The sequence below is a fragment of the Hemicordylus capensis genome, chromosome 6 (assembly GCF_027244095.1).
Source record: "Hemicordylus capensis ecotype Gifberg chromosome 6, rHemCap1.1.pri, whole genome shotgun sequence".
In the NCBI taxonomy this organism is placed as follows: Eukaryota; Metazoa; Chordata; class Lepidosauria; order Squamata; family Cordylidae; genus Hemicordylus; species Hemicordylus capensis.
In genome coordinates this window covers 104,524,774-104,550,803 of record NC_069662.1, presented here as the reverse complement: position 1 = coordinate 104,550,803, position 26,030 = coordinate 104,524,774, and the positions used below count along the sequence as shown (strand labels likewise).

Here is a 26,030-nt window from a genome sequence, read left to right as displayed (position 1 = left end):
ATCTAAATCATTATATGAGAACCTGATTTAAATCAAGTTTCCCACTGATAATAGTTTGCATATTTCTTAAACAATGGTGCAAATCTGATCAATAAACGTAATTCAATAAAGCACTTAACATCATCTAGGAGGGTATACTTGGTGTAACTTTTTAGATTAGGAAATAGCACCTAGATTTTTAATGTAACGTATAGCTTTATTCATTATCTGTGTGAAGTGGCAGATGCAGCAGTACACTTGTAGTACACAAAATAGCACTTAAACTAAATCTTAAATGTTTAATAAATGGTCCACTCCATACTTGTAATTGTTTTAGTCCTGAGTTGCCTAGGCAATCCGTAAAACTTGTAATTTTTTCTAATGTCTTTCTATTACTCTTCCTCACCTATTCCTCTACCTTAGCCTGGCTTCAGCCCCATCACAAGCAGTCCTATTATTCAGCCTGTGTTTTTGCATATTTGACTCTAGTCTGCTTAGAAACAGGAACTAAAAGCTCAAATTTCCAGAAAGAAAAGTTGGTAGTTACTGGATAGTGCCAGGCAGGTTAGAGTAATTTTTATGAGATAAAGCTGAAATAAATGCACATGTTTGTTTGACTCAGTGGCTGACACCTTGACTAAACTTGCTAGAGGAAGTCCTGTTGAAATGTAGTAGTCCTTTAGAGAAACTTCTGAGTAGTACTATTGAATAACTAATGTAGTAGTCCTTTAGAGAAACTTCTGAGTAGTACTATTGAATAACTTAGGATGCTGGCCAGTGCATGTGAAAGAAGCCATTAATTTAACAGACTGTAGGTGTAATACACTTGTGATGCAGTTTAATTTAAATCACATTTTTAAATAAGAAATGTAATATTCACTTTAAAGTATTCACATTAAAAACAAATCTGGTTTAATTTTAAAAATCCAGTCTTTTTTTTAAAAAAAAGTATTTTTGTCCTGCAAGAATATGGTCTTGTCTTAAACAGAGATTGTTTTAGGGAAGTGTGGCACTATATATGTATTACCCCTGGATGGTGCTCTGAACTTAATTAATTTCTGTTTCCTTTAGTTGGTGTGGTTCACTGTGACAGCTTGGTACAGTTCATGCATCACAGCACAGTGCTGTTTTTCTTTGAATCCTCATTATATTAACCTAACGTCACAGAATTGTTGTGAGGATAGACATATACCTTTGATATTGCTCTGGGTTCTTCAGAGGAAGGGCAGAATATAAATGCAAATATGAATAAATAAATGTGGTGTTGCTGCCTCAGAATACAGGAGGACCTTGGTATTCACAGGGGTTCTGTTCTGAGGCAGTACCGCGGATGCCGAAACTGTGAATACTGAGACACTGGGGCAATAGAAATACAGGGGTTAGGGTTCCAGTGCCTGGAAGAAGAAGAAACCCAAAGGCCAAAATAAAGAGCCCTATCATGCTCCTACATGCTTTGCAGTCCAGTGATGCGCCCCACCCCCCCAGGCCCAAAGTCTCAACTTTTCTGTGAAAAACTGTGGGGGGCAATGCCCTTTTAAAATTGAATTGAGCCATAAAATGGCAGCTGAAAATTACCTCCAAGGTCATTTCTGGCAACCCCTGACCTGTGGATATGCGGATTTAACCCTTTAAAAACCTTTTTTACCCACATATACTGAGGTTGGGTGTCTGTTACTCGACCGCAGATGCTGGATCCGCAGATATCAAGCTTCTACTATATGAAGCTTTTTTCAGCCCTGTCTATCTGAACATCCAAAATGTGTCATGGCAATCTCAAAACTAGACAGCAGAAACTGCCAAACCAGTTCAGTTATCAAATTTTGTGGCTGGTAGAAAGAAAATTAACAATTTTGAGGATAATTGCTGTATACTATAATCCTTTTGGTCATGCATGTGACGAGTTTTCCTCTGTTTCAATCCTTGAGGAAAAAGCAGCTGATTATTTGTTGCAGGCGTTTTCCACTTTGCCTTCGCAGCCATGTCACATCATTCCTTTTTATCATGTGTTCAGACTTGCTGCTGAAAAATAGATGTGAATCTGCAATTCATGGGTTTGCCATGTACAGTTGTAGATCTTGAACCTTTTTATGACTGACAAGATATAATATTCTGTCTTTTCACTTTGGACTATGGTGGAGCAGTGCGCTGGCAATAATTCTTATTTTAGGCTTTTCAAAGTTTACTGAAGAACGCTACTTACTGCTGTGGTTCCTTATGCTGATGCAAATCCTGTTCTTTCTTCTACATCCGTAGGGTTGTTTTTCCATTTGAACTGTCTAGAGCTGTAGCATTTCATTAGAAATCTACATCTGAAGCATACAGTTTATTTCCAGCCATTAAGCCATGGTGTTGACCCCTTAAATGCCTGCCTACAGGCAGTAATGGGCTAGATGAAGGATAATAAACTGATTTGAATCCAAGCAAGACACAGGTGCTCATTGTTGGGGGTCATAAACTCCAAGATGGGATAGAACTTCTGTTCTGGATGAGGTTACACTCCCCCCAAAAGAATAGGTTCATAGCTTGAGAGTGCTCTTGGACCCTGCTCTCACCCTGGTTCTTCATGTTGAGGCTGTGGCCAGGAGCGCTACTTACCACCTGCAATTGATTTGACTACTCTGCCCATTTATTTAGGAGAATGACCTGAAAACAGTGGTACACCAACCTCTAGGTTAGACTACTGCAATGAGCTCTATGTAGAGTTGCCTTTGTATGTACTTCGGAAATTTCATTTCCAAATGTGGCAGCCAGATTGGTCTATGCGGTACCCCAGAGAGACCATATTATGGCTATTATGCCATTTGCACTGGCTGCCAATATGTTTCAGGGCAAAGTACAAAGTGCCGGTTATTACCTTTATCTGAGTGGCTTAGGTCCAGGTTAACTGAGAGCGCACCTTTCTCTACAAGATCTCCACCACTCATTGAGCATCAGGAGGGGTCTGTCTTTGGGTGCCACCAGTTCATCTGATGGCGATCTGGGATCAGGCTTTCTCTGTCGTCCCTAGGTTGTGGAACATGCTACCCATTGATATGGAGATTGTCTTCCTTAGAAGCCTTCAGGAGAGCCTTAAAGGACCCATCTTCTTTGCCTGGCTTTTAATGATAAACTGCCTTGAGCCACTTTAGGAAGGGTGGTGTGTAAATCGGATAGAATAGAATAAGAACTAGAAGAAAATTATTTTTGATCCAAGACTAGACCTCCTTTAGCTCTCTTCTGTGAAAACCTGTCTCTGTTGTTTGCTTCTACTTGTACTCTCTCTCATGATTTGTCTCCTATAATGGTCAGTCCCTGCCTGTCCTGCAGGGAACAGTAAGAAGAAATCTATTCTATGCCCTTCTATAAACTTCAGCTACTAACCACCAAAGTTTAGGAAACTGAGAAAGGAAATTTTAGGAAAAGAAGCAGTAGCAAGTGATCAAACAGGTACTGCTTTAGGAGCCTGTTCACAGTGGTCTTCCAGGTATTTGAGGCTTTAAGTGCACACAAAGCCAGTGACTGGGTGCCATAAATCTGGTGTTTTTTATCTAAATAAGCTCAATAAAACATGAGTAAGTTAAACTGTATAATATTAATATAACTAAATTCAAGGGTATTGTGGGAAAAGCCTGGTCTAGAATCTCATCACCAACTTCTGAAACCTCTAGCTGTGACATGTCTTGATTTAAATTTTCCATAAATTCTGACCCTGCAGAAACTATTTCTGCTTGACCAAGAAGCCAGTGGCCAGAGATTGCATTTTTATCTCTTGTTGAAGTTGTCCATACTCCATATCCTGAAACAGTCCTTCCTATAATTCTCACTCAAGGAAGGAGGTGAAACAAATGTGGAAAGCCAACAGTTATTACCGTGCTTGCTCAAATCTGTGTATTGGACACGTGCATATCTATGCTTAGGCTAAAACTGGAGAATTACTTAGAATATTTACAAGAGTAAATTGTATATGTATGACAGTTCAAGACTCAGAGGAGGAGCAAACGGAACTTGAAAAATAAGAGTTTATATTTTATAGAGTGCAGGCACAATGAGAAATATTTGGCAACTTTGATCATAACAAGTGTGAAGGCAGCTTCCATGGAAAGGAAGGTGGAGGTTTGGATAGCCTAGCACTAGATGGACAGTGTAATGTGAAGGGAAGAGTTCAGAACAACTATTTTACCTGTCCTCTAGTCTGTTGTTTTGTGAGTGAAGCCAAGAGAATAGTTCTCATCGGGGAGATCCAACGGTCATGTCTGCAAAGATGTACCGAAGTAGTAGATAAGGAAGTGTCCAAAGCTATGTCCATAACCACATACCAAGTAGAAACCAGAGGGCACCTTATGTCGAAATCTGATTGGTGGCCAGTCAAGCACCAGTGTACATACCAGTTTCCCAGGTAATTGGGTAGGGCTCCTCAAACTCAACTGTATAGGCTCATGTGAGGCATCAAGGAGTAGAAACCTCTTAGGACTAGGGAAAGGAACTCCGTGTGGCATCAGCTATGTAGGCACGCCTCAGAGGAAACTTTAAGATAGAGTAACAGTGTAGGAACTGCTGTATAGAAACCGTACTATGCTTGACCGAGTAGTGTCCAGGGCAGTAGAGGGCGTGCCATAATCCCAAGTCTGAAGATCATACACATGTCTGAAATTGGAGGCCTTTTATAGCCTTTTCCTTCTGGAGTCTTCTAGTAGGGGCTGCAAAGGTGGGAAGGTCCAAGAACAGAAGAGATTCTTAGGAATCTTTGTTGCAGAAGTAGAGGAAAACGTATTTGGAATTTAATCCACTGTTCTAGTTCTTGCCTTGATTTCATTTTGCTCAATTTCTTAGAGCCTGACTCTTTTGTCTAAGACCATATTTACTCCATCAAGAATTCCAGTGTAATTAATACACATTTCAGGGTGGGTGGCTGTTCTGCCTCTCCACGTGGTTCACCTGTTTCAGATTGCATGACTCTGCTGTTTTGGGCCAAACAGAGACTTGCTTCCCCTTCAAGACCAAATGCCTATTTCTGCGACAGTCTTGCTCAGGTTCAGTCCAGGACAAAGGGGAGGCTGTAGAGAAACAGTACTAATGGAACTCAAAATATTTTTTCCAGGTTAAGGATTGTTTTCAGTTTTATGTCTAGATAACATACTTCCTACAGCATGAGACAAACAATTTGGTAATAGCTTCTTGCAGTCCCGGAAACTTCCTGGCAGTATTTTAATAGTGTTTAATTCTTTGCAATTTCTTGAAGCAGCAATAGAAGTTGTATGAACTCTGTTCTTTAGCTGGGTCAGTAGTTCAGGGACTGCATGTGCTTCCTGAGAGACTTTAATAGGAGCAGAAGAAATTAACCAGAAAACGGTATGATTTTATAAATGTAAAAGATGACAAAATGTCTTATCTGTTGAGCATTGTGCATGCATACTAAAGGCACACAGTTTCTAATATTTTACATCTTGGACAGACAACTGTAAGTGTCAGTGCACCATAGATATTGGCCAAGTTAAGAGACAGTGTCTCTCAGCTGCTCAGTAACTCCTGTTTTCCTACCAAACATAATATACTCCATCACTTCCAGTATTCATTAGATGCTGCAAGGAAACCATTTGTTCTTTAAAAAATCTGAATAATGGATCATCCATGTACTTTGGATTTTTCCATATGCATGATTCCTAGGAACTGTGTGTTAGCTGCATGTTCAAAGAAACAAACTGCAGCAGCTGAATCTCAACTAATGAGAAACCATGGTTTCCTGCTACATGAATAAACCTCTGCAAGCCATGGTCTTATGTGATCTCTTTTGTGTGCAAGAGGATACAGGGAAACATTTACTCTGCCTTTGAAGTAAGCCAAAAGTCTGCATTTCATTGAAATCCACAGATGGAAAACCAAACCAGGATCAAACTTTGGATTCAAGTCCTGGTTTGTTTCCTAAGGTACTTTTGATTTGTTAAGTGTAGCTTCTAAAAATATGTAGGCAAATGTGTAATTTGGCCCTAACTATGCTATCCTCCCTAGCTTTGATAGTAAGTCAATGGCTCACCTAAACAATACGGACATGAGTTTTGTCCCTCATCAAGCCTATCTTTTTTTTTTCTTCTTCTGTAGTTTGCCCCCATAGCCCAAGAACTCTGCTTCAGTTGAGCCCACTAAACTCTTCTGGTTGTTTGAAAGTAAACCACTTTTCTTCAAAAATACACACCACAGCCTGCACTCTACTTATAGATGCATGACCAGTTTCATACACTGAAAGTGGCAAGAAGTTAAGTACATGAAACATTGAAAAATAATAACAGCTGAAGGGCCAAGGTTGGTCTTAAGGAGCAGAAACTTAAGGAGCAGAAAAGTTGACTGTAGAATTGCCTTTTATATGGTGGTGGTAATACAAGACAGTAATGCTACTATTTGTGCAACAAACTAAGCTGAAACTTCAAAAACCAATTATATATATAAAGCCAAAGCATAACTGTTCCTATATGTGTGCATTTTGCTGTGTTTTGGGTTGGAACCAAATTATCACCCCAAAAAATACTCCTTTATTGCAGAACTGGGAGCTGGAATTTATCAAAGAGGGTTTTAGTTTTCCCTCCATGTTTCTAAAAATTTTAGAAACCTAACTGTTGGATGCAGGGGGATATGAATAAATTAGATGCTGGTGATCAAGTTGGTAAGAAACTGGTACAGACAAAACATGCACTATAGAAGAATCACTGTGCCTTTTTAAAAGAAGAGTTTGTTTCTCTTACCCGAATTGTTTGAGGTAACTCTTTTTCCTCCCTTGCCCCCTCATTTTGGAGGGCACAACTTAAGGAATTAGTTTAAAGATAAAATTGTATGTGCTTACTACAGTTTTGGCCAAAAGAATGAGTGCATTTGCATTACTGCCATATGCCTTCATAACTGAGGGCAAGCACAGTAAGCCATCAAAACTTTCAGGCTTCACATGACCCTAACACTGAACTAGTTGCTTGAAAAGTTGTCTGACATTCCTGAACTTGTGTTTACTTGGAATGAAGTAAATGTCTAGCATAGTCCTATGCTTGTTTGTTCAGATATAAGTTGCATTGATTTCTGTTGAGCTTACTTCCTACTAAGTATGCATAGAATTGCAGCCTTAATTACTTAAGAAGAGTTATTAAAACTGTTCCATGTTTTCAGGTTTAACTATAGATCAACGCATCATCTTGCATCTCACGGATTTTATGAATTCTTAAACTGGTTTGACGAAAGAGCATGGTATCCACTAGGAAGAATAGTAGGTGGAACTGTAAGTACCTGAAAAAATTATTCACATTTCAACAAAAAATCTGTTTCAAATGAATGCTATTAACTTTGTAGTCATGACTAACTGGTCCCATTAATTTCAGTAGGACTACTCACTAGTTTTTCTTGCGTAGCTTTTGTATCTAACTGAAGCGGAATTTAATCCTGTCTTTAAGCACATGTCTGGCTGTCACTGAGCTGAAATGCATGTCAAGGCAAATTATGTGTGAGGGGGTTAGCTGTTTTTTATCTTCTATTTGTGATGCATCTCTTTAGCCATGATTTCAGCAGCACCTGAAGCACTGAGCATTCCTGGCAGCCAGGAGAGGAGAGCTGGTTTTGTGGTAGCAAGCATGACTTGTCCCCATAGCTAAGCAGGGTCTGCCCTGGTTGCATCTGAATGGGAGACTTGATGTGTGAGCACTGCAAGATATTCCCCTCAGGGGATGAAGCCGCTCTGGGAAGAGCAGAAGGTTTCAAGTTCCCTCCCTGGCTTCTCCAAGATAGGGCTGAGAGAGATTCCTGCCTGCAACCTTGGAGAAGCCGCTGCCAGTCTGTGAAGACAATATTCAGCTAGATAGGCCAACGGTCTGACTCAGTATATGGCAGTTTCCTATGTTCCTATGTTCCTATCTCAGTTGAATCCCCGCTCCACCCGAAATGATCCTACAACATAGCAGAAGGTCATTTCTTGGTGCATTCTAGAAAGTAAGAAAAGGTGACCAGAAGGACCCAGACATTGGGACAAAGTGATCCTTTCAATGAAGACATCCTTCATTTCCTTGACTACAGGTTCTCCCATGACTATGAATATTGAATTTGCTTTCATATGATTTTGATATAAATGGTTAAAGGAAGTTCTGTGTTTAAATCCCTGCTTACTTGGCAAAGAGGCACCTTTTAATGTGGTGATTCTCTTTACTTAGCAGGGGAGAGTAACTGGCCCTATTCACCCCCAGCACAGTACCTCCAGTGACTGTTGCTGGTGTCTATCTTGTGTTTCTTTTTAGATTGTGGGCCCTTTGGGGACAGGGATCAATCTTATTTATTTATTATTACTCTCTGTAAACTCCCAGAGCCATTTTTAGAAGTGCGGTATAGAAATCAATCCGTCCATCCACCCACATGGGTTAGTTATCTCAGTTAGGTATTTAGTACTGTGCATGGTAAGATGGAAGTGAAGAGGGCAAGAAGGGGAGCAGCAAGTCTGATGCCTGTTCCGAATCTTGCCACCTTTTTATGGAGACAGAGGAGAGAAACTGAACAGTCCAAATAGATTAATTTCATAATTTTACTGTATACATTTTTTTCTTGTTTTTTTCTCGTTTTTTTCTGTTCTGACTTGAATTATTAAGCATAGCTCTGCTAGTTTCAGAAACATGTTTCACCAATATTGCAGTATGTGATTGTGTTATACAGTACTTATGGGACACGATGGATCCTTTTGCCATCCTCTACTGAGGACCCATATTTTATGTGCGATAAGCTGCATTATAACTTCTAAGATTAGCAGTAGAGGCAAACCTCTTTACTCACGGTGATTCCTTCGAGGAACAAAGCCCTGAGTAACAAGGCATTATGCCTATGGAAAAAGGGTGGGTGGGTTTAGGTTCCAGAATGGACAAAAAAGGTTAAGAAATGGCAAGAAAAGTCAAATAATTGAAAGTGTTTACTGTATCCTGCTCCATGGAGTCTACATGTGCCCAGGAATGCCCCACAGAACTATGAAAAATAGCAGAAAAATGTGTGTTAAAGAAATAAGCCACAAAATGGCAGCTGGAAGTGATTTCCTCAGTCACTTGCAACCCTCTAGGAACCACGGCTGTATGGGTTTAAACCCTTTTGTATCTGCAGATAATGAAATTGGGTGTCTATTAGGCACCTATGAATACACAAATCTGTGAATAGCAGTTCCGTGTATAACAAAGTTTGTCTGTATGCTTCTTTTATAATAACTTGATGTTGCTGCTGTGGTTATGATAAATGAGGGTTTGGCAACAATATTTGTCAACTTTCAGATTTTAAAGACCTGCTTTTTGGTCTAAAGCATTAAATAAATTCAGATTTTTTACATTGCAATGTTTGGGTTTCTATATGAAAACATGTTGTAAGAGATCATAGGGCATTTGATAGAACTCAAAAACATTTCATTCTAAGTTTTTTATAAACTGTTTTCACCACAGCCATCTTTGTGCCTTCACTGCTGGGGCACAGACTGTTGCCACTGCCATTCACTAAAGCATTGCTTCCATTTAATCTGTTAAACAGCCTAGATTTCTAACCAAAGACACCCCCCGCTTTTTTTTCTAGTATTTTTTTCCATGTCTGCTTTATGTTCACTTGGATTTCTATATGTGACTAGATCTAGGCATGCAGTAGTGGGAAAGACTAGGGTCAGCGCTGAAAGGGCAAATTTTCATTTGTTGTTTGTAAGAAATCCTTTTGTATGCTCCAATCTAGATTTACCAAGGTAACTCTCGTGGTAAAATAACTGCTGCTCTGAGCTCCTCTGAGGAAGAGCAGGGTATAAATGTATGAAATAAATAATAATAATAATAATAATATTTTTAAAAAATAAATGTTCTTGAGCTATGCTTTACATCCAGAATACTTATTCCTCTTCTTTTCTTAGCATAATGTCATGAAGCAACATAGTATTGGACTGCAGCTGCTGAACAAACACTTATAGTTAGATTTTGTATGAGTTGCTGAAGTAATAGTCTGTTTTGCTTGAGTTCAGAATATTTTGAATCTTTGTAACTTCAGTTCAAATGCATGAAAACACACCTTTTGTCTGCAATGTTACCAATTGCTTTTTTTTTTTGCCACAGGTATACCCAGGACTGATGGTGACGGCAGGTCTAATACATTGGATTTTAAATATGCTTAACATAACTGTCCACATAAGAGATGTATGTGTATTCCTAGCACCAGTTTTTAGCGGCCTTACATCAATTTCTACTTTCCTGCTTACCAGAGAACTGTGGAACCAGGGAGCAGGGCTTCTAGCTGCCTGTTTTATTGCTATAGTACCAGGTTACATATCACGATCAGTTGCAGGATCTTTTGACAATGAAGGGATAGCTATTTTTGCACTGCAGTTCACGTACTATTTGTGGGTAAGTAACTACTGAAATGTTATACATTTTACTTTTTGTCTAACATCTTGAATGTGTTTAGCATTTACCTTTTTTAAACATGGTTTTGCATATATAGATTTCTTGTAATCGGAAGAAAACTGTGTAACTAGTTCACTGAATGATTATTTTTTGCTACTTCTAATTACTTGTTCAAAAATAAAGGCTGTCTTTTTATGAAAGAATGCCCCTGAAGCAGTTGGCTTGAGTGTTTCCTGGGACATGGGAGCCATAGCAAGGACCAACTGATTCTACAGGGCCTTTGTAACAAATCTAGAAAGTAGATCACAGAGCTAGCAAAGACATTCCATAAATTAGAGTCGTACACATAACTTTAGCTTTATATAACAAATTAGGTTTAAAACAGCAATTCTTGCAGTGCTCTGTAGGTGAAGGGTTTTGACTTGTACTACTTTTGAAATACAAAACATAAATTGATTATTATCTGCATTAGAAATTTTGTTGTAAATAACTCATTAAATCTTAAACAGAACAAAACAAAGGAGCCTTATGCATTGAGCAGAACAACTTGAAAGCCAGTATAACCATTAAACCTGCCTATGTTTGCATACTGTACAATGCTGTGTTATGGCAGAAACTGGACCATGAGACAAGATACTGAGTATTATGAAATGGGTATAATCATGTTCCCCCATTGCCCTCAATCACAAGAGAAACTCTTCCATATATAGCTTGAACTGGCTCTGTCCCAGAAAAGCTTTAACACTTGATTCCGCTGATTATGTAAACTACCCCTCAAAGTTTTATAAATGAGCCTGATGTTTATGGTACCTTGCCTTGTTCATTGTTATGCATGTAAATTATAAGGCTAAAATTAAGCACTTTAAGCCCCATTTATTACAATAGGAGAGCTAAGTACATGCTTAAATCTCCCACATTGGAATCAGTGGAAGTACTTGATTTGAATTACATTGTATTGTATGTAATCAAATAAGGCAGGGAGGTGCTGTAGTAAGCAAAAGCACAGCTTTATAGTTCACACTGCAAGTGTTTTTTGAACAAGGGCAGCGGAAGACTTTGATTGTTGTAGGAAACAATGGTGTTAATTTACATTTACTGCAGAAAAACTGTTTGTGAATATATGCATATTTTACTTTCACACTTCATAGAAAGCATTTTTATACTAATGTTTCTGTAACAATCAATGTGTGGCATTGCCCTTAAGTAATCCACCTCAAACCATAAAACTATCAACTTGACTAAATTCTGAACTGATATTCCTGAAATAAATTTGATGCAACAGCTTGAACTAAGTAATTTCAAGACTTGCATTTTCCTGACTTCTGAACACTGTTCTTGAATGCAGCAACCTGATGCAATCTAATTGTTCTGAATTATTTTTGAGTCAGTATTTCTGTTATTGAGCATCTCACAATTTTTTTCATTGTTTTAACTACTTGATTTTTGAGTCAAATATCTTTGTTATGGCTATGACTAAACAAATAACCTGATTTATTGACTGTTCTTGAATGCAGCATTCTGGTAATATTGATGTCTTAAAAGTTGTATGGAATCATGTTGACACCAGCAGAGATCATTACTGTCATGAAAACATGAGACCTGTAACTTGGATAGTAAAGGTTGCATTAAGCTGTTGTACTCCCTGAAATTAGTTCTGTATCACATCCTGGAAAAAGATGTAGCTGTTATAAATTGGTATACACAACTGTGGTGTGTGTGTGTGTGTGTTTGTGTGTGTTTTACAATAATCACTTTCTGATCACAGTCTTCTTGAGATACATCAAAACTTACCAAAATAGGTTAGCATTTTCACCTACTCAAATCAGCTTTTGACTTTGGAGAATGGAAAACCTTTCAAATTCAGGGAAAACTGCTTGATTTTTGAGTCAAGGGAAATGTCATAATTTTGGGATGTTTCTTTTAGGGCCCATAAATCTCTCTATATAATTGGCTATCATTTTAGAATTTATTAACACTTACACAGTTAAATTATATTCCAGTGTTTCCATTAGAATACCTGCACAAACCCCAGCAGCCATTCAAGTGCAACTTTTATGTCCATGGCTGACATCCAGAGCAAGGCAGCTCCAGTGCAATGAGGAAAGCAGACTAGCTGCACTGAGAAAGGGGCAATTTGGATGACTTTCCCTTTCCAGAAAGTCCTCCATGCCACCTGAAAACATGTCACTGAGGCCTGCACAGTTCGGGTAGAACAAAAAAGAACCTCGTGTCCATTTTAATTCCTTCAAAAGTAAACAAAATATACAGAGAGCATCCATCTGCAGCTTGCAAAAAAATGGTTTCTATCCTGTCTGTATACAGAAAACTGGTTTGTGCAAATTCTAGTTCACTCTCAAACCAGGATTAATGCATTATGTCTGAACCAAGCTAGTGTGACTGTGAACTAAACTGCACTTTATGTTGCTTTGAATAACTTTTCTTAGTAAAATATTCAGTGAATTCTGAGGCGGGGATTGGGGAAGTAAAACTGTTGTGTAGTTTGCTTTGAAATTTGAAATTTGTGCTTTGAAATTTGAAATAGTACTTTGCTTTGAAATTTGCTTTTTAATTTGTATGAAACATTCTTTCATTGTCTTAAATAGTATTGTTACATCTCAAACACTTTTTAATTAGGTGAAGTCTGTGAAAACTGGGTCAGTCTTCTGGACCATATGCTGCTGCCTATCCTACTTCTACATGGTACGTGATACCCTAAATTTATGTCTACACCTGCTTTGGGAATCTCTCTTCAATTTGTCTTTGCATAGGGTCACATTATTTACTAAAGTAAAGGGTGCCATTGAGTTGTTTTCAACTCCTGGTGACCACAGAGCCCTGTGGTTATCTTTGGTATTTACTAGGACACTTGAATCACATGTACCATGTCCATTTCTTGTCAGCTCTGGCTTAAAGCATGTCTAAAATGGATCAGGAATATCTTCAACTGCAAACGTGTGCAGTATTCTCAATGCAGGAGAACAGCACTTCACTTAAAAGATAAAGGTAAAGTTGTGCCATCAAGTCATTGTCGACTCCTGGCGACCACAGAGCCACGTGGTTTTCTTTAGTGGAATACAGGAGGGGTTTACCATTGCCATCTCCTGTACAGTATGAGATCATGCCTTTCAGCATCTTCCTATATTTCTGCTGCCTGATATAAGTGTTTCCCATTGTCTGGGAAACATACCGGCGGGGATTTGAATCAGCAACCTCTTGCTCCCTAGGCAAGCATCAACTGTTTATAACCTCTGGAATTATGTTGGCTTTAAGAACTGAACTGCCTTCACATCTCTAGAAACAGAACTTTGAGATGTAGTTCTCTCTGCAGGTAGTGATTATTTCTTTCCACAAATGTTGCCTGCTCAAGATGCTCAACTCAGTGAGTGCTTCCAAGCACACAAGATCAACCATAGGAACCTCCTACAAGGTTCATGCCCACTCTAAAGCATTCATCCCTCTAGACAAATCTTTTTAACATAATCACCACATAGAAACACTCAAATCATATCTGTATTCAAATCATATCTGTACTAAACAGCTATGATTTGAGTGATCAGTTGTAGTCATAATAGTGAGTGGGTTCTGCGCCTGCGCGGGACCATTCGGGCAGAATTGATTAGCTCCTTGAAGTGCTAGGCCCCACCCTGTGCATGTGGTGCACATGCTCAGTTTGGGCAGGCTAGCATTTTCTCCTTTGTTCCTTTCTGACCGCCATTGTGTTGGCACCTCAGACTGTGAGCTCTGGAACTGTTGGACTAGAACAGTTTTCGGTGAAAAGAACAAATTAGGTTAGTTTTTAATGTGTTACAACTCAGACTGGAACAGACTATTTTTATTCTTAGAACTTTGAACTTAGTAGAAACAAATGGACAGTTTATTCGGTTATGACCTTGGATTGGATTTGGAATGGACTTTACTTCATGTTACTTAAGTATTTCCCCTTGTTTCTTTATCGCACTATGGATAAGAAAAAGACCTTTAAGTGCTGTGCACTGTAACGCTAAACTGCCTTCAGCGGACAACCACTATTTGTGTCTACTTTGGGGGAGAAACCCAACTCCTCCGCTGTAAAATTTGCTTAACCTTCTCTTATCAAACAAGAAAGAACAGATCCGTTCAGCTAAGAGCTGCCCTTTATGATAACACGCTCCGCCCCGGCACTCCGATGTCCAGGTGTCCGGTTCACACTCCGGTGCCCTTGACATCGGGTATGGTGTTGAAGTCGACATTGGGCAAGGGGGCAATATCACAGATCAGTGGCAGAGGTTTTACTCCTGCTACTTCCAGGTCCCCAAGTGGCACGGGACTACGGCCAATCATGGACCTACAGTGGCTGAACTGTCGTGTGGACATACGCAAACTTTGCATGGTGACATTGCAGAGCATCCTTCCTCTTCTCCATGGGGAGGAATGGTTCATAATGTTGGATCTCTGAAACGCGTACTTCCACGTTGGGATCCAGCACAACCACAGACAGTTTATCAAGTTCACAATGGTTTGCCACATCTCCCAGCACAATGTCCTGCCATTTGGGCTGGCGACAGTGTCCCATGTATTTACCAAATGCATGGCCATCATCGTGGCTCACCTTTGAGTTTGAGGCCTAACTATCCATACCGCGATGACTGGCTCCTGGCAGGGAGACAAAAAGACAAGTCTCGACAGTCCTGATTCTGCTCGAGAATCTGGGCATTCAGGTCAGCTGGTCAAAGTCCAGACCACAGCCCGTCAAGCACCTAGACCACATAGGAGCAGTTCTAGATGTGCAAACACAGTACGCGCTCCTACCCAAGGAACACTTCCTCTGTATCAAGGCTCTAGTGACCTTCATAATGCAACACGGGCAAAGAGTCCATGAGGTTCAGAGACTGCTGGGCCTCATGGTATCGTGCAACTCCACTGTGCACTAAACTTCATCTCAGACGTCTTCAGTTTTGGTTTCCATCTGTATTTTGACCAAATGTGGACAGTGCACAGATGCTTTTAATAATTCCTCTGCCGATCCTTTTATCTCTTAAATGATGGAACAAGGAAATCAACCTATTGTCCGGAGTCCCCTTCCAGGTACCTCAACCTTAATGATGGATGCATCCTTATGGGGCTGGGGGGCCCATTGTGGGGATCTTCAGGCACAGGGTCTGTGGTCTTCAAGCCAACACCAGGACATCAATATTTAGAAGCTCCTGGCAGTTTTCAAGCTCTCAAATCCTTCCAGCTGTCCCTGACAGGCAAGATTGTCCAGATCAGCCTGAACAATACTATCGCAATCGCTTACCTAAACTGGCAGGGAAGGACAGTCTCCCACTCGCTTTGCATGCTCAGCCTGCAAATTTGGGATTGGGACATAGCCCAGCAAATAAGCCCAATGGCAATCCACATCAAAGAAGCAGAGAACATTTTAGCAAGCCATTTCACATTGTCTTCACTCTGTCTACAGCAACACGAATGGGACAATCCACAATACCTCCAACCATTGTTCCGGATCTGGGGTACAACGGAAGTCTACCTGTTCGCAACATTCACGAACAAAAAGTGCCCCGAGTACTGCTCAAGAGCTGGCATCAGCTGCAACTCCAGAGGGGATGCCTTCCAATTCAACTGGGGTCGAAGGTTTCTATACGCCCCCCCCCCTCTGCTGAACACAGTTCTAGTGAAAATCCTGCAGGAATCTGCAAACTACATTTTGATTGCTCCATGGTGGCCCCAGCAGCCATGGTTTCAACAGGCACTCAGACTGTCGAAAGGTCACCACAAGTGACTACCTCAACATGAGGATCTTCTCATACAGGAGGGTGGAAGGCTCTGCCATCCCAACCTAAGGATTCTAAACTTCACCGTGTGGAGGATAAGCTCCTGAATGACATCCTCCTCAATGATAGGAAGAAATCTATTCGTGTTAACTACAACAGCAAATGGAAGTGGTTCAGGCTTTTTATGCTCAGGAACACGGCTTCCTGCCTCGCTCTGCGACCTTCCAGGAGGTCTTGCTCTACCTCACATCGCTAAAGCATTGGAACTTGGTCAATGTTTCCATCAAAGTCCACCTGGCTGCTGTTTCTGCTCACCATCCCAAATGGGATGGGGAAACAGTCTTCTCTCATCCGGACTCAAAGAGATTCCTTAAAAGCTTAAACACTCTTTACCCGCCTATCCATTGGCCCACTGATCAATGGAGCCTGTCTTTCGTCCTATCAGCCCTGACAGAGCTCCCTTTCGAGCCCATGGCTACACGCCTCCTAAACTTGTAACCCTGAAGATGGTTAAACTTGTAACCCTGAAGATCGTGATCTGGATAAACAGGTTGCTCACCTGTAACTTTTGATCTGGAAGTGATCTGTTGCAGTCATAAGACCCTCCCGCCAGCCCTAGTGCAGTATGCGAAGTGACAGTCTGTATGTTTAAGGTTTCAGATGCTACTTATCTTGTTGAACTGTACTCTGGTTCCATATGACATTTGTACTCCAATGTCGGTCCTCCAGGAACTGAGAAGAAAACGCTAGCCCGCCCAAACTGAGCATGTGTACCATGTGCATGGTGCAGGGCTTAGTGCTTCAAGGAGTTAGTCAATTCTGCCCAAATGGTTCCGCACAGGTGTGGAACCCTCTCACTCATGACTGCAACGGATCACTTCCAGATCAAAAGTTACAAGTTCTTAGCGAGTTTGCCAGCGGCCACCATTTTGTCACCTGGCCTCTTTAAGGACCTAGGGTTTTCATAGAGGGCACAGAGGTTTTAGACTGGGCTGAACCCAGGGCCCTCAAGCTGTGCACCTGAGGTGATTTAGACGAGGCAGGGGGCGTAGTCAAGGCATCATCGTAAAGTGCTGCTCGTAAACGCAGTTCACAATTTCTCCTCGTTTGTTTCAAGAAGGACTGACAAATCTTTCAGGCCGAAGTTACATGGACCTCTCCCAAACATAGCAAGCATAAACTATGGCTGTCTTGCAAGGGTAATTTCCCCTTGCATTTAGTGCAACGCTTAAAGGTTTTCTTTCTAGTTGTATCCATTGTACTCACTCCTTAAACAGTCAGAGGTCAAATAGCCAGAAATTAGTCCGATCATTCGTCAGTTAGAATCGGTAGGCAAAGGCAAAACAGTGAGCGGTCCAAGTCAGAAAACCAATATCAGTCAGTCCAAATCGCAAAGCCAAAGGGTAGAGCCAGTAAAACAGTCAGAGTCAAAAACGAAGTAGTCAAAAGTAGAACTTTTAGCAACGATTAGTTGAAAGGAACCAATACGAAGGAGCCACAGAAATCGAGTGAGCGATCTCTACAGCGGTCGCAAAGGAACTGAGGTTCCTGTGTTTCCTCCCGCCTTAAATAGCCACGTGGGCGGGGGGGGGTTGCAGGCGCCGAAAAGGAGCCGTGGAACTTGACACAGAGAGGCTTCTGCGCAGGAGCAGAACCCATTCTAATGGATTCAATGGATCACGATCCAGATCTTGTTTTTTCTATGCAGTGATTATGTTTAAAAGATTTGTCTAGTGGAACTAACACTTTAGAGTTGGCATGCACCTTGTAGGAGGTTCCTATGGCTGATCTTGTGTGTTTGGGTGCACTCACTGTGTTGAGCATCTTGAGCAGGCAATGCTTGTAGAAAGAGATAATCACCAGCTGCAGAGAGCTACTTCTCAAAGTTCTGTTTCTAGAGATGTGAAGGCAGTTCAGTTCTTAAAGCCAACATAATTCTAGAAGTTATAAAAACTTGATTTATGTAGTGCCTTTAAGTGAAGTGCTGTTCTCCTGCATTGAGAATGCTGCACACATGTTTGCAGCTGAAGGGATTCCTGATCCATTTTAGACATGCTTTAGGCCAGGACTGACAAGAAATGGAGGAGCATGAGACTCTCATGGTGGCCATTTTGGATATTTGGCAGCCTTTGGAAACAACTGTTGGTTAAATTTGACTGTCACCTGTGGGGATGCAGTATTAATGTCAGATATTTCCAGTCCTTCCTCTCTTGAAAAGAGTGACATTAGGCAATGACTATTTTATAAGCCTGAGGTTTTTATGCCTGTTTAAAACTCTTAACTTAGCAGTTGCTACTCAAATTATATACTGAGGAAGAAACCTATAAGAAATACCTTAACTGGTAGTTTTTCTTAAATTTATCGTAATAAAACAACTTTTATCTCTGTTGCCATATGTGACTAGGTCACTGATGTGCTTATGTAGTGCATCCTGTCTTACAGCTATCTGTTTTTAGTTCATTCCCTACAGTGATATCTCTAGCGCTGAGTTATTTCACTGTAAGATTGTGTCAGAAATGCATATTAATCCTTATTTTTACATTACCAGTTAGGTGAATAAATTCCTCAGAACTTAGCTGCTTGCCAAATTGGTTAATGCAGTATTACAAACTCTTAATAGCAATGAACTTGTCTGCTTCAGTGTGGTGTTGTTGTTATTGTGCGGGAGGGTGGGGGTTGGTTGCATGTCCCTTTTGAGAGCTTTGCCTCGGTGCTTTTTAGGTTCAGTCTAATAATCACCATTATATTCTTACTGGCTTCAATTTCTTCAAGCAACTTCATAATGGAGTAAAGTAGAGATAATCTAAAAAATTTCATAGCGCCTATTCAACAATGCAGGGAATAGTCACAAGGGGAACTGCATGTGACCCAGTATTGCACATAAGAATCCATAGAGCACTATAAACTGGGCAGAAAGAAGCTGTCTTCCAAGAAAATTACAAGTGGGAAATAGATCACTGTTTATATAATACTTCCATACCAGCCTACTTGTGAATAGATGTCTGTTCTGCAGATTTGGTATTATCTTTTTTCTGTTAGCTTGGTTTACCTTTCTAGTATGTGTTCCTTGAAAACAAACTTCCAGTAAATTAAGTTGGTTAACCTGAATGTTTAACTATGTACAAAATAGTACTGGCCTACATCCAGTCTTGGAAATGCACACGGGGATTGCTTCACTGTGCGTACTTGCACAGAGGGGAGGAATGACTTTTGGTGTTTCCCTGCCACCTGTTCCTCCCCAAAGTGTATCAATCCTCGGGCATTTTGGGGAGGAATAGGCAGTTGCAGAGAGAAGGGGGGAGAGTGTTGCTGAAAATCATCCCTCCCCTCATGCACATGTGCAAGTGTTGCCTGTATGCCTTCGCTAGTTCAGTAGGCCACTGATTTGACTTGGGTCTAAAAATTAAAAAGAGATCATAAACATATTCCATGATTCAAAAAATCTGGCAGTCTTTATGTTATTCCAGTTATGTTGTACTATATTTCTCACAGGTTTCTGCATGGGGTGGTTATGTTTTCATCATCAATCTTATTCCACTGCATGTGTTTGTGCTACTGTTGATGCAGAGATACAGCAGGAGGGTATACATAGGTGAGTGTTTTGACTTCGTTACGTTAGAGTGAAATGATAATTAAATCAGTTCTTTTTCTCAGTTTAAATGACTATGAAATTAACTTAAAATTTCAAGTGATTTTTGTCCAGACACATTTTAGGATATTATAAGATAATTGGTTTTCTTCATTTGTAATTGACATGGTATTGCTTTGCATCCCCCATGAGGTAATATTGCTTAAATTTCATTGGGTTAAGAAGGGCTCACTCAGATATATGTAACTCTCACAGTTTCTTGTGTGAGACGGGTAGATCAGCCATGCATTTTTGTAGCCTGGTAGAGTTGGTGGTGACTGTCAAATGGAGGCAGGTAGCCAGTTGCCCATCAGTGTTTGAAATATAGGCATCTTCCATCAGCACACAAAGGTGGAGTGGATAACTGGGAAACTTTCATCATACTTTTCCTTACCAACACTGAGAGGAGACAATTGCTTCCTTGGAAAGGAATCACAGCCATTCTACTATTGCCGAAGAAAATCGTCACAATAGACTGAGTTCAGTGAGTGTGTATATACACAGCATGTGCATGGTAGAATAATCACTTAGAGAGAGATTCAGGATAATTATCAGTAGAGTGACCTAGGCAAAAAGTAGCTTTATCCCCCAAGAATCTTAACAAGCTAACATTGGCAATGGGGAAAACAGAGAGAGGGATGAATGGGGGTGGGGAGGCAGTGCTCACACATGTTCTTAAAGCATAGTTACTGTTGGAAATGAGGATTAAGGGGATAAACCAAAGGCTGGGAAGAAAAGGTGAATTTTGAGGTAGGGAGTTCCACTCATACAAAGCAACAAGAGAGAACAGGGAGATAAATTTGAGGGTGGTAGCTTCAGATCTATGCTGATATAAATTTAAGCAAGAACCTGTAGTAATGTAATGGGTCCATCTCCTTAAAATTAAAAGGCCTAACTGGTATAATAAATAAAGCAAATCAAAAAAAGCATTTTCCAATTTAAAGTACTTCTACCATATAATATCTAATATCTGTGTGACTTATTTTTTCCAGACACTCATACACTAATAAAAAGGTTAATGGCACATAATCTAATTTTCCTAGCAATCTTTCTCAAGTTTATTTAATGTCTCTGAATCTTTTTCAGAGTGTAAATTCTGTGCCAGAAATACATATTTTATGGCTTTCGTAAAAAGATGTCCAGATTACATCCATTGACTTACTTGGCATCTTAAGTAAATTGCTCACTAAATTCCTGATTGCTCATGCCTATTTGATGCAAAATTATTGATGCTGACATTAGTATGACTTATTTTGAACTGTATTGGAATTTTGTACAAGATTGGCTGTAAATTATAGTGCTGAACAAAAACCCTTCAGAAACTGATTATACTACTTGTCTATTTTGGATCAGCCTTGCTGTAAATATAAACATTTGCTATAATCGGTATACTATATACATAATTTTAGGGTTTAAGTCTTGTTTTGGATAACTTTAGGAAGTGTGGAGGTGTTATTTGAAAAATGAATCAAGTCAATATCTTGAATCTAATTCTGCATATGAGCTTTCTGAGATCAGTCAGTCAACAAAAATGATTTGTTTTTCAAACCTTTCATTTTAACAGGGATAGACTTTTTGCTTAAGTCAGTACATCTAAGCAGCTAACACAATTGCAAGAGATATTCTGATTCTATGACTCCCAGCTGAGAGAATTCCCATGTTCCAATTTATTAGCTAGTAATTATAAAACTTTCTAGCATGATCAGCAATATGGGAGGATACCTGCCGAAGGATAGAATTATAGAGCTATGTATTATCTAGACTTTGTAGTTAGGAATGGTTTGTCCAATTTCTGATGATTACAGTATTAGAGATCAGATAATTTCACATAGAAAATGAATGATGAATAGTTTTACCTTTGAGGGAGCACTTTTCCTAACATGTTAGTCATCTTCAAAAGTAAATCTTTGTGATACCGTATTTGTAATGCTAGTCAGTGATGAATTAGGCAGACCCTAGATTTCTGGCTCATTGTAACTGTCTAGAACAGTCCTGATCTTTTTTCTCAGAGTGCTAACTCTGTTGTAAGTTATTGTCTGAAATGCTTTGTTTTCCAGTGATTTGTAATCATCCTTAGTGATACCAGCCCTTCTTTCTGGAAAATTCTGGACAGCAAGTGATCTTGCTTAGTATTCATGCAGTGTGGGTACCAGGTTTGTGAGGCCCTTGACAGAGTGGCTGTGCAGTCCGTCTTAGCAGCAGTCAGGGCAGCTGTGCTGGCAGTTGCTATCCTTTTTAAACCTATGACATAATGCTTCTGCTGTTGTGTCACTGGATGTTGGAGGTGTTGCATTATCTGTAAAGGAATATAGAGGCTACCAAAGAATACTCCAGGCTCATGCCACCACTAAGTAAACCCCCATAAGGTTTGGACGGGATGGCGATAGATGCAACAAGCTGGAGTACTTTTCAGTAGCTATGCTGGTGGCTGCCATCTACTTCAGTTTGGCCCTGGGTCTTCAGCCAGTCCCTGAGTTTGGAAACCCCTGTTGCTGACTCTCCCATGCATATGAACAGAGACAGTAAAATGAAAACCTGTTTCATTTCAAAATGGAAACAATTCTGCAATATCTGTGGGATGTATTAAGATTTTAGATTATTAATCTAGGTCTTATAAAAGTTCTGTTTCATTACAAACCTGTGTGTGTGGTGTTTTAACAATCACAAGGTTGTTAAGAAATATCTGAATTGCAAAATGGGGGAATTTGGTCTAAATTAATCCATAGTGCTATCACAAATTAATCCATCCCCCATCACAAACTGCTCAGGGAGGCTTAAACTGTGAATCTGTAACTTAACAGATGTTGGCCTAAGAAAATACTGCATTACTTATTTTGTATTCATTTCTGGGACCAGTACAGTAAACTGTGCTGTCCTAATTAGGGACACTTTAAATTTAGCAGTTTAAATCCATATTGGCATGAAGAATTCAAATTGGCATGTTCAACAGGTATAGCAAATAATGGCATACAACTTCTCTTTCTAACATCCCTTGCTGTAATGATTATAAATACTTGCTTACCTTTTTAGTTATAAAGACAGCAAAATATGTAGATAACGGGCTAGTTCAAACAGGATAGGTGTGCAAGGTGACTGTAACCATGTCTAACTTGGAATTAGCTTTGAATTCAGTGGAATCAACTTCCAAGTAAGCATGTATAGAATTTCAGGCACAGGGAGGTAACACCGTAACACTTCAGCAAGCCTTCTATTGTACATAAGTAGGTTTTCAAGATAACTTTATAAACATATAAGCAATAAAAGCAGTTAATTATACACTGTGATGGATAAAACTTATGTTGTAGCATAATAATTATTCCAGCTTTTAAATGTGTGCTTTCCTTTTGAAATCAAGAAGTGTCAGTATGCAAAATAGTTGTTTGGCTTATAAAGGGAAGTAAAACTTGCATCCCTCAGATGCTTCATATGCTGTTCTGGAAAGGTATCACTGTTCCTTAATAGTAAATAGTACTGCTCTGTGGTTTACAGTAGATACTGAGTTGCACCAGGAATTCAATTTTCTGCTTCATGCTGTGTGTATCTACAACAAAGCAACTTTTGATTTGGTTGACAGGACACTTGGCTTGCTTGCACTGAGAATAAATGGAATCTGTTAGATCAGATATAAAATCTTAACATTGTTGCTGGTGAACCGGTACAAGTTGGCACATAGCAAAAACCATTTTTCACACAATCTGTTGTTTGTCAGAATGGTTTAATAGCATTGCAATCTTGTCAGTTAATAAATACAAGGATTTACTGCTCCTATATAAAAATGATGGTTATGTAATATTCAATACCACTGATGCTCATTGGTTAATATTTGTTTATTTGTCAAATTTGTACACCGCCCCAGACTTACATCTCTGGGCATTTAACAGTAACATAAAACAAGTTAAAATATACATAAAAATCTTTAAAAAACTTAGGCAATCTGAAAATCAAAAACAGATTAAAACTTTTAAAATGAAAAAGCTTGGGTGAAGAGGTGGGTTTTCAAGTGCTTTCAAAAAATTGTCAGATGGGGAGGATCGTATTTCAATAGGGAGCTCATTCCACAGTCTCGGGGTAGCAACTGAGAAGGCCCATCCCCATGTGGCTACCAGCCGAGCTGGCAGCAACTAAAGACAGACTTTAGTGGGTGGTGGGGCTCATAATGAAGACGACCTACTCTTAAATACCCTTACATTTAGTTAATATGATCCCAGTTTGAATGTTGATCTGAAGTAGGGGTGTGCATGGTCTGGTGGGCCCCCGTCGTTGTTTGTAAAGGCTTTAACGAGACGAGTGCTAGCGGCGCACATGCGCCCTCCTCGGCGTGCGCTCTTCTCTGATGCTGCCGCGTGCGCACCACATACATCACCCCGCGCGCGGGGCAGCGTCAGAGACGAGCGCGCGTGCTGAGGAGGGTGCATGTGCGCCACTAGCGCTCGTCTCGTTAAAGCCTTTACAAACAACGACGGGGGCAGGGGCGGCAGGGAAGAACTCTGCCGCCCCAAGAAGATTTTACAAAGGACGAGCGCCGGAGGGGGAAGAGCGGGGGGGGGAAGTACTACCACCCCACCGCTTAAAGAAACAGTCCTCCCCGTGCCGGACCGGTCCGGCGGTCTTTTCTGTTGTGCCAGACCAAAACCGTGCACACTCCTAATCTGAAGGAGAGGATCAATAAATAGGATGTCAGATACAGGAGGACCTTGATAGCCATAGATTCTCATATCTGCGGTCAGGTAAAAGATACCCAACCTCAGCATATGTGGGGAAAGGAGGGGGCATGCTGCCCTCACATATCCGCAGGTCAGTGGTGGCTGAAAATGACCACAGAGGACATTTCTGGCCACCATCTTATGTTCCCGAGCCTCAAAATGGCTCCGGGTTTTTTAAAAGCAGGGACGACGACGGACGACTGCAGTTTTTGGCCAATTTAGAGGCAATTTTCGGTTATTTGCGGGGCACAACACAACTCAAGGGACCGGCAAAGCATGGTAGGAAGCTTCCTCCCGCATTCTCCCCCCCCCCCCCCAATTTGGCCAGTTTTTAAAATCACTTTTCCAATGACTGGGAACCTAACCCTTGCGATCCCAAATAACTTGATATTCGCGGTGCCTCTGTCCACGATTACTGCCAGGAATAGGACCCCTGTGAATATTGAGGTCCTTCTGTATTAACTTAAAGCCATAAGAAGGTTCAGAATGGTTGCAGTAATCGGAATTCTTTTGACAGAAAGGTGCTGCCAAATAATTCAATTTTCCAAACAATTCAGTTTGAGACTAGTACTTCAAAATTTTTCAGAAATGTATTTTGAGAATGGTGGGCTTGCAAAAAAGCTGCATGGTAATACTCTCTGTATTTAGAAAAGGTTGGAAATGCTATTTTGCTGCATTTTCCTAAGATGCTGGTGCATAGCAATAGATAGGACTGTTAAAAATCTCTTATTTGAATTTGGATTGAAACTTGTAAACCACAAAATGCATTTGTGCTGCTGAAATGTCCTCAAAGCCTTGTGTGCAGCTAGCATGAACCAGTCCCAGTATGAAGTCTGAGAACAGGAGACCCAAGGTCCATGTACTTCGATCAGCTGTGCACCCTATCTAATTGTAAATGTAGACCTGATGGTATTGCAGAGAAGTAACCATTGGTTTTATCATAATTGAACCTTTGTAAGAAGAGAGTTCCACAGTAAATGGCTCATTTGCAGGGGAGACACTAAGGGCAAGAGATGCTGCTTAATCCTTCCCACTGCTCCTGCCACTTTCTCCAAGCTGGCTCCGAGGGTGCCTTTTCCAGTCAAATAGGTAAGAGTGGTTGCAGAAGGAGCTGTAGGAAAGAAGCAGCTGGTGGGGCAAGGATTCACCACCACGCCCACTCTGTTTTGCATATAGAAGGTGAATACAGGATTAGGAATCCAGTTTTTGCTACTGAGTATCTTGTTCTGATCTCTGAGCTTACTTGTAACAGGAGCCATGAGTTCTTTGTAGTCTCTTGTAATTAAACACTTAATAGGGCTGAGAGCTCAAAACAATAAATTCAGTAAGGATATGAACTGTTAAATGCCACAGGATGGCAGTGTTGCAATAACTTTGTGGTAAAATAGCAACAAGTGACACTTTTAGGAGTTGGGTATAAATATCCTGCTTAGATGAAAACACATGCGTGATCATGGAATTGAAACACAAAAAAGGACAAATTATGTAAAACCGCACGTAGCTGAGAACTGTGTGCTTCTACTGTCCCCAGCACATTAGTAGTCTAATAGCTGCGATTTGGGGGACATGGGTTTCAGTGTAGGATGTTGTGGAGGGGAGACATTCATTTAAAAATGTAATC

General features: G+C 40.4%; 1 protein-coding gene across 1 annotated transcript in view; it reads left to right on the top strand.

Annotated features, from left to right (window-relative positions):
• The window catches only part of STT3B (STT3 oligosaccharyltransferase complex catalytic subunit B), a 79,450-nt gene that overhangs the window by 17,190 nt on the left and 36,230 nt on the right, over positions 1-26,030 (top strand). Inside the window, exons 2-5 of the mRNA XM_053260514.1 lie at positions 7,105-7,213; positions 10,041-10,328; positions 12,963-13,028; positions 19,571-19,670. Coding sequence (XP_053116489.1) covers positions 7,105-7,213; positions 10,041-10,328; positions 12,963-13,028; positions 19,571-19,670 — 563 coding nt within the window. The remainder of the gene's footprint in view (positions 1-7,104; positions 7,214-10,040; positions 10,329-12,962; positions 13,029-19,570; positions 19,671-26,030) is intronic.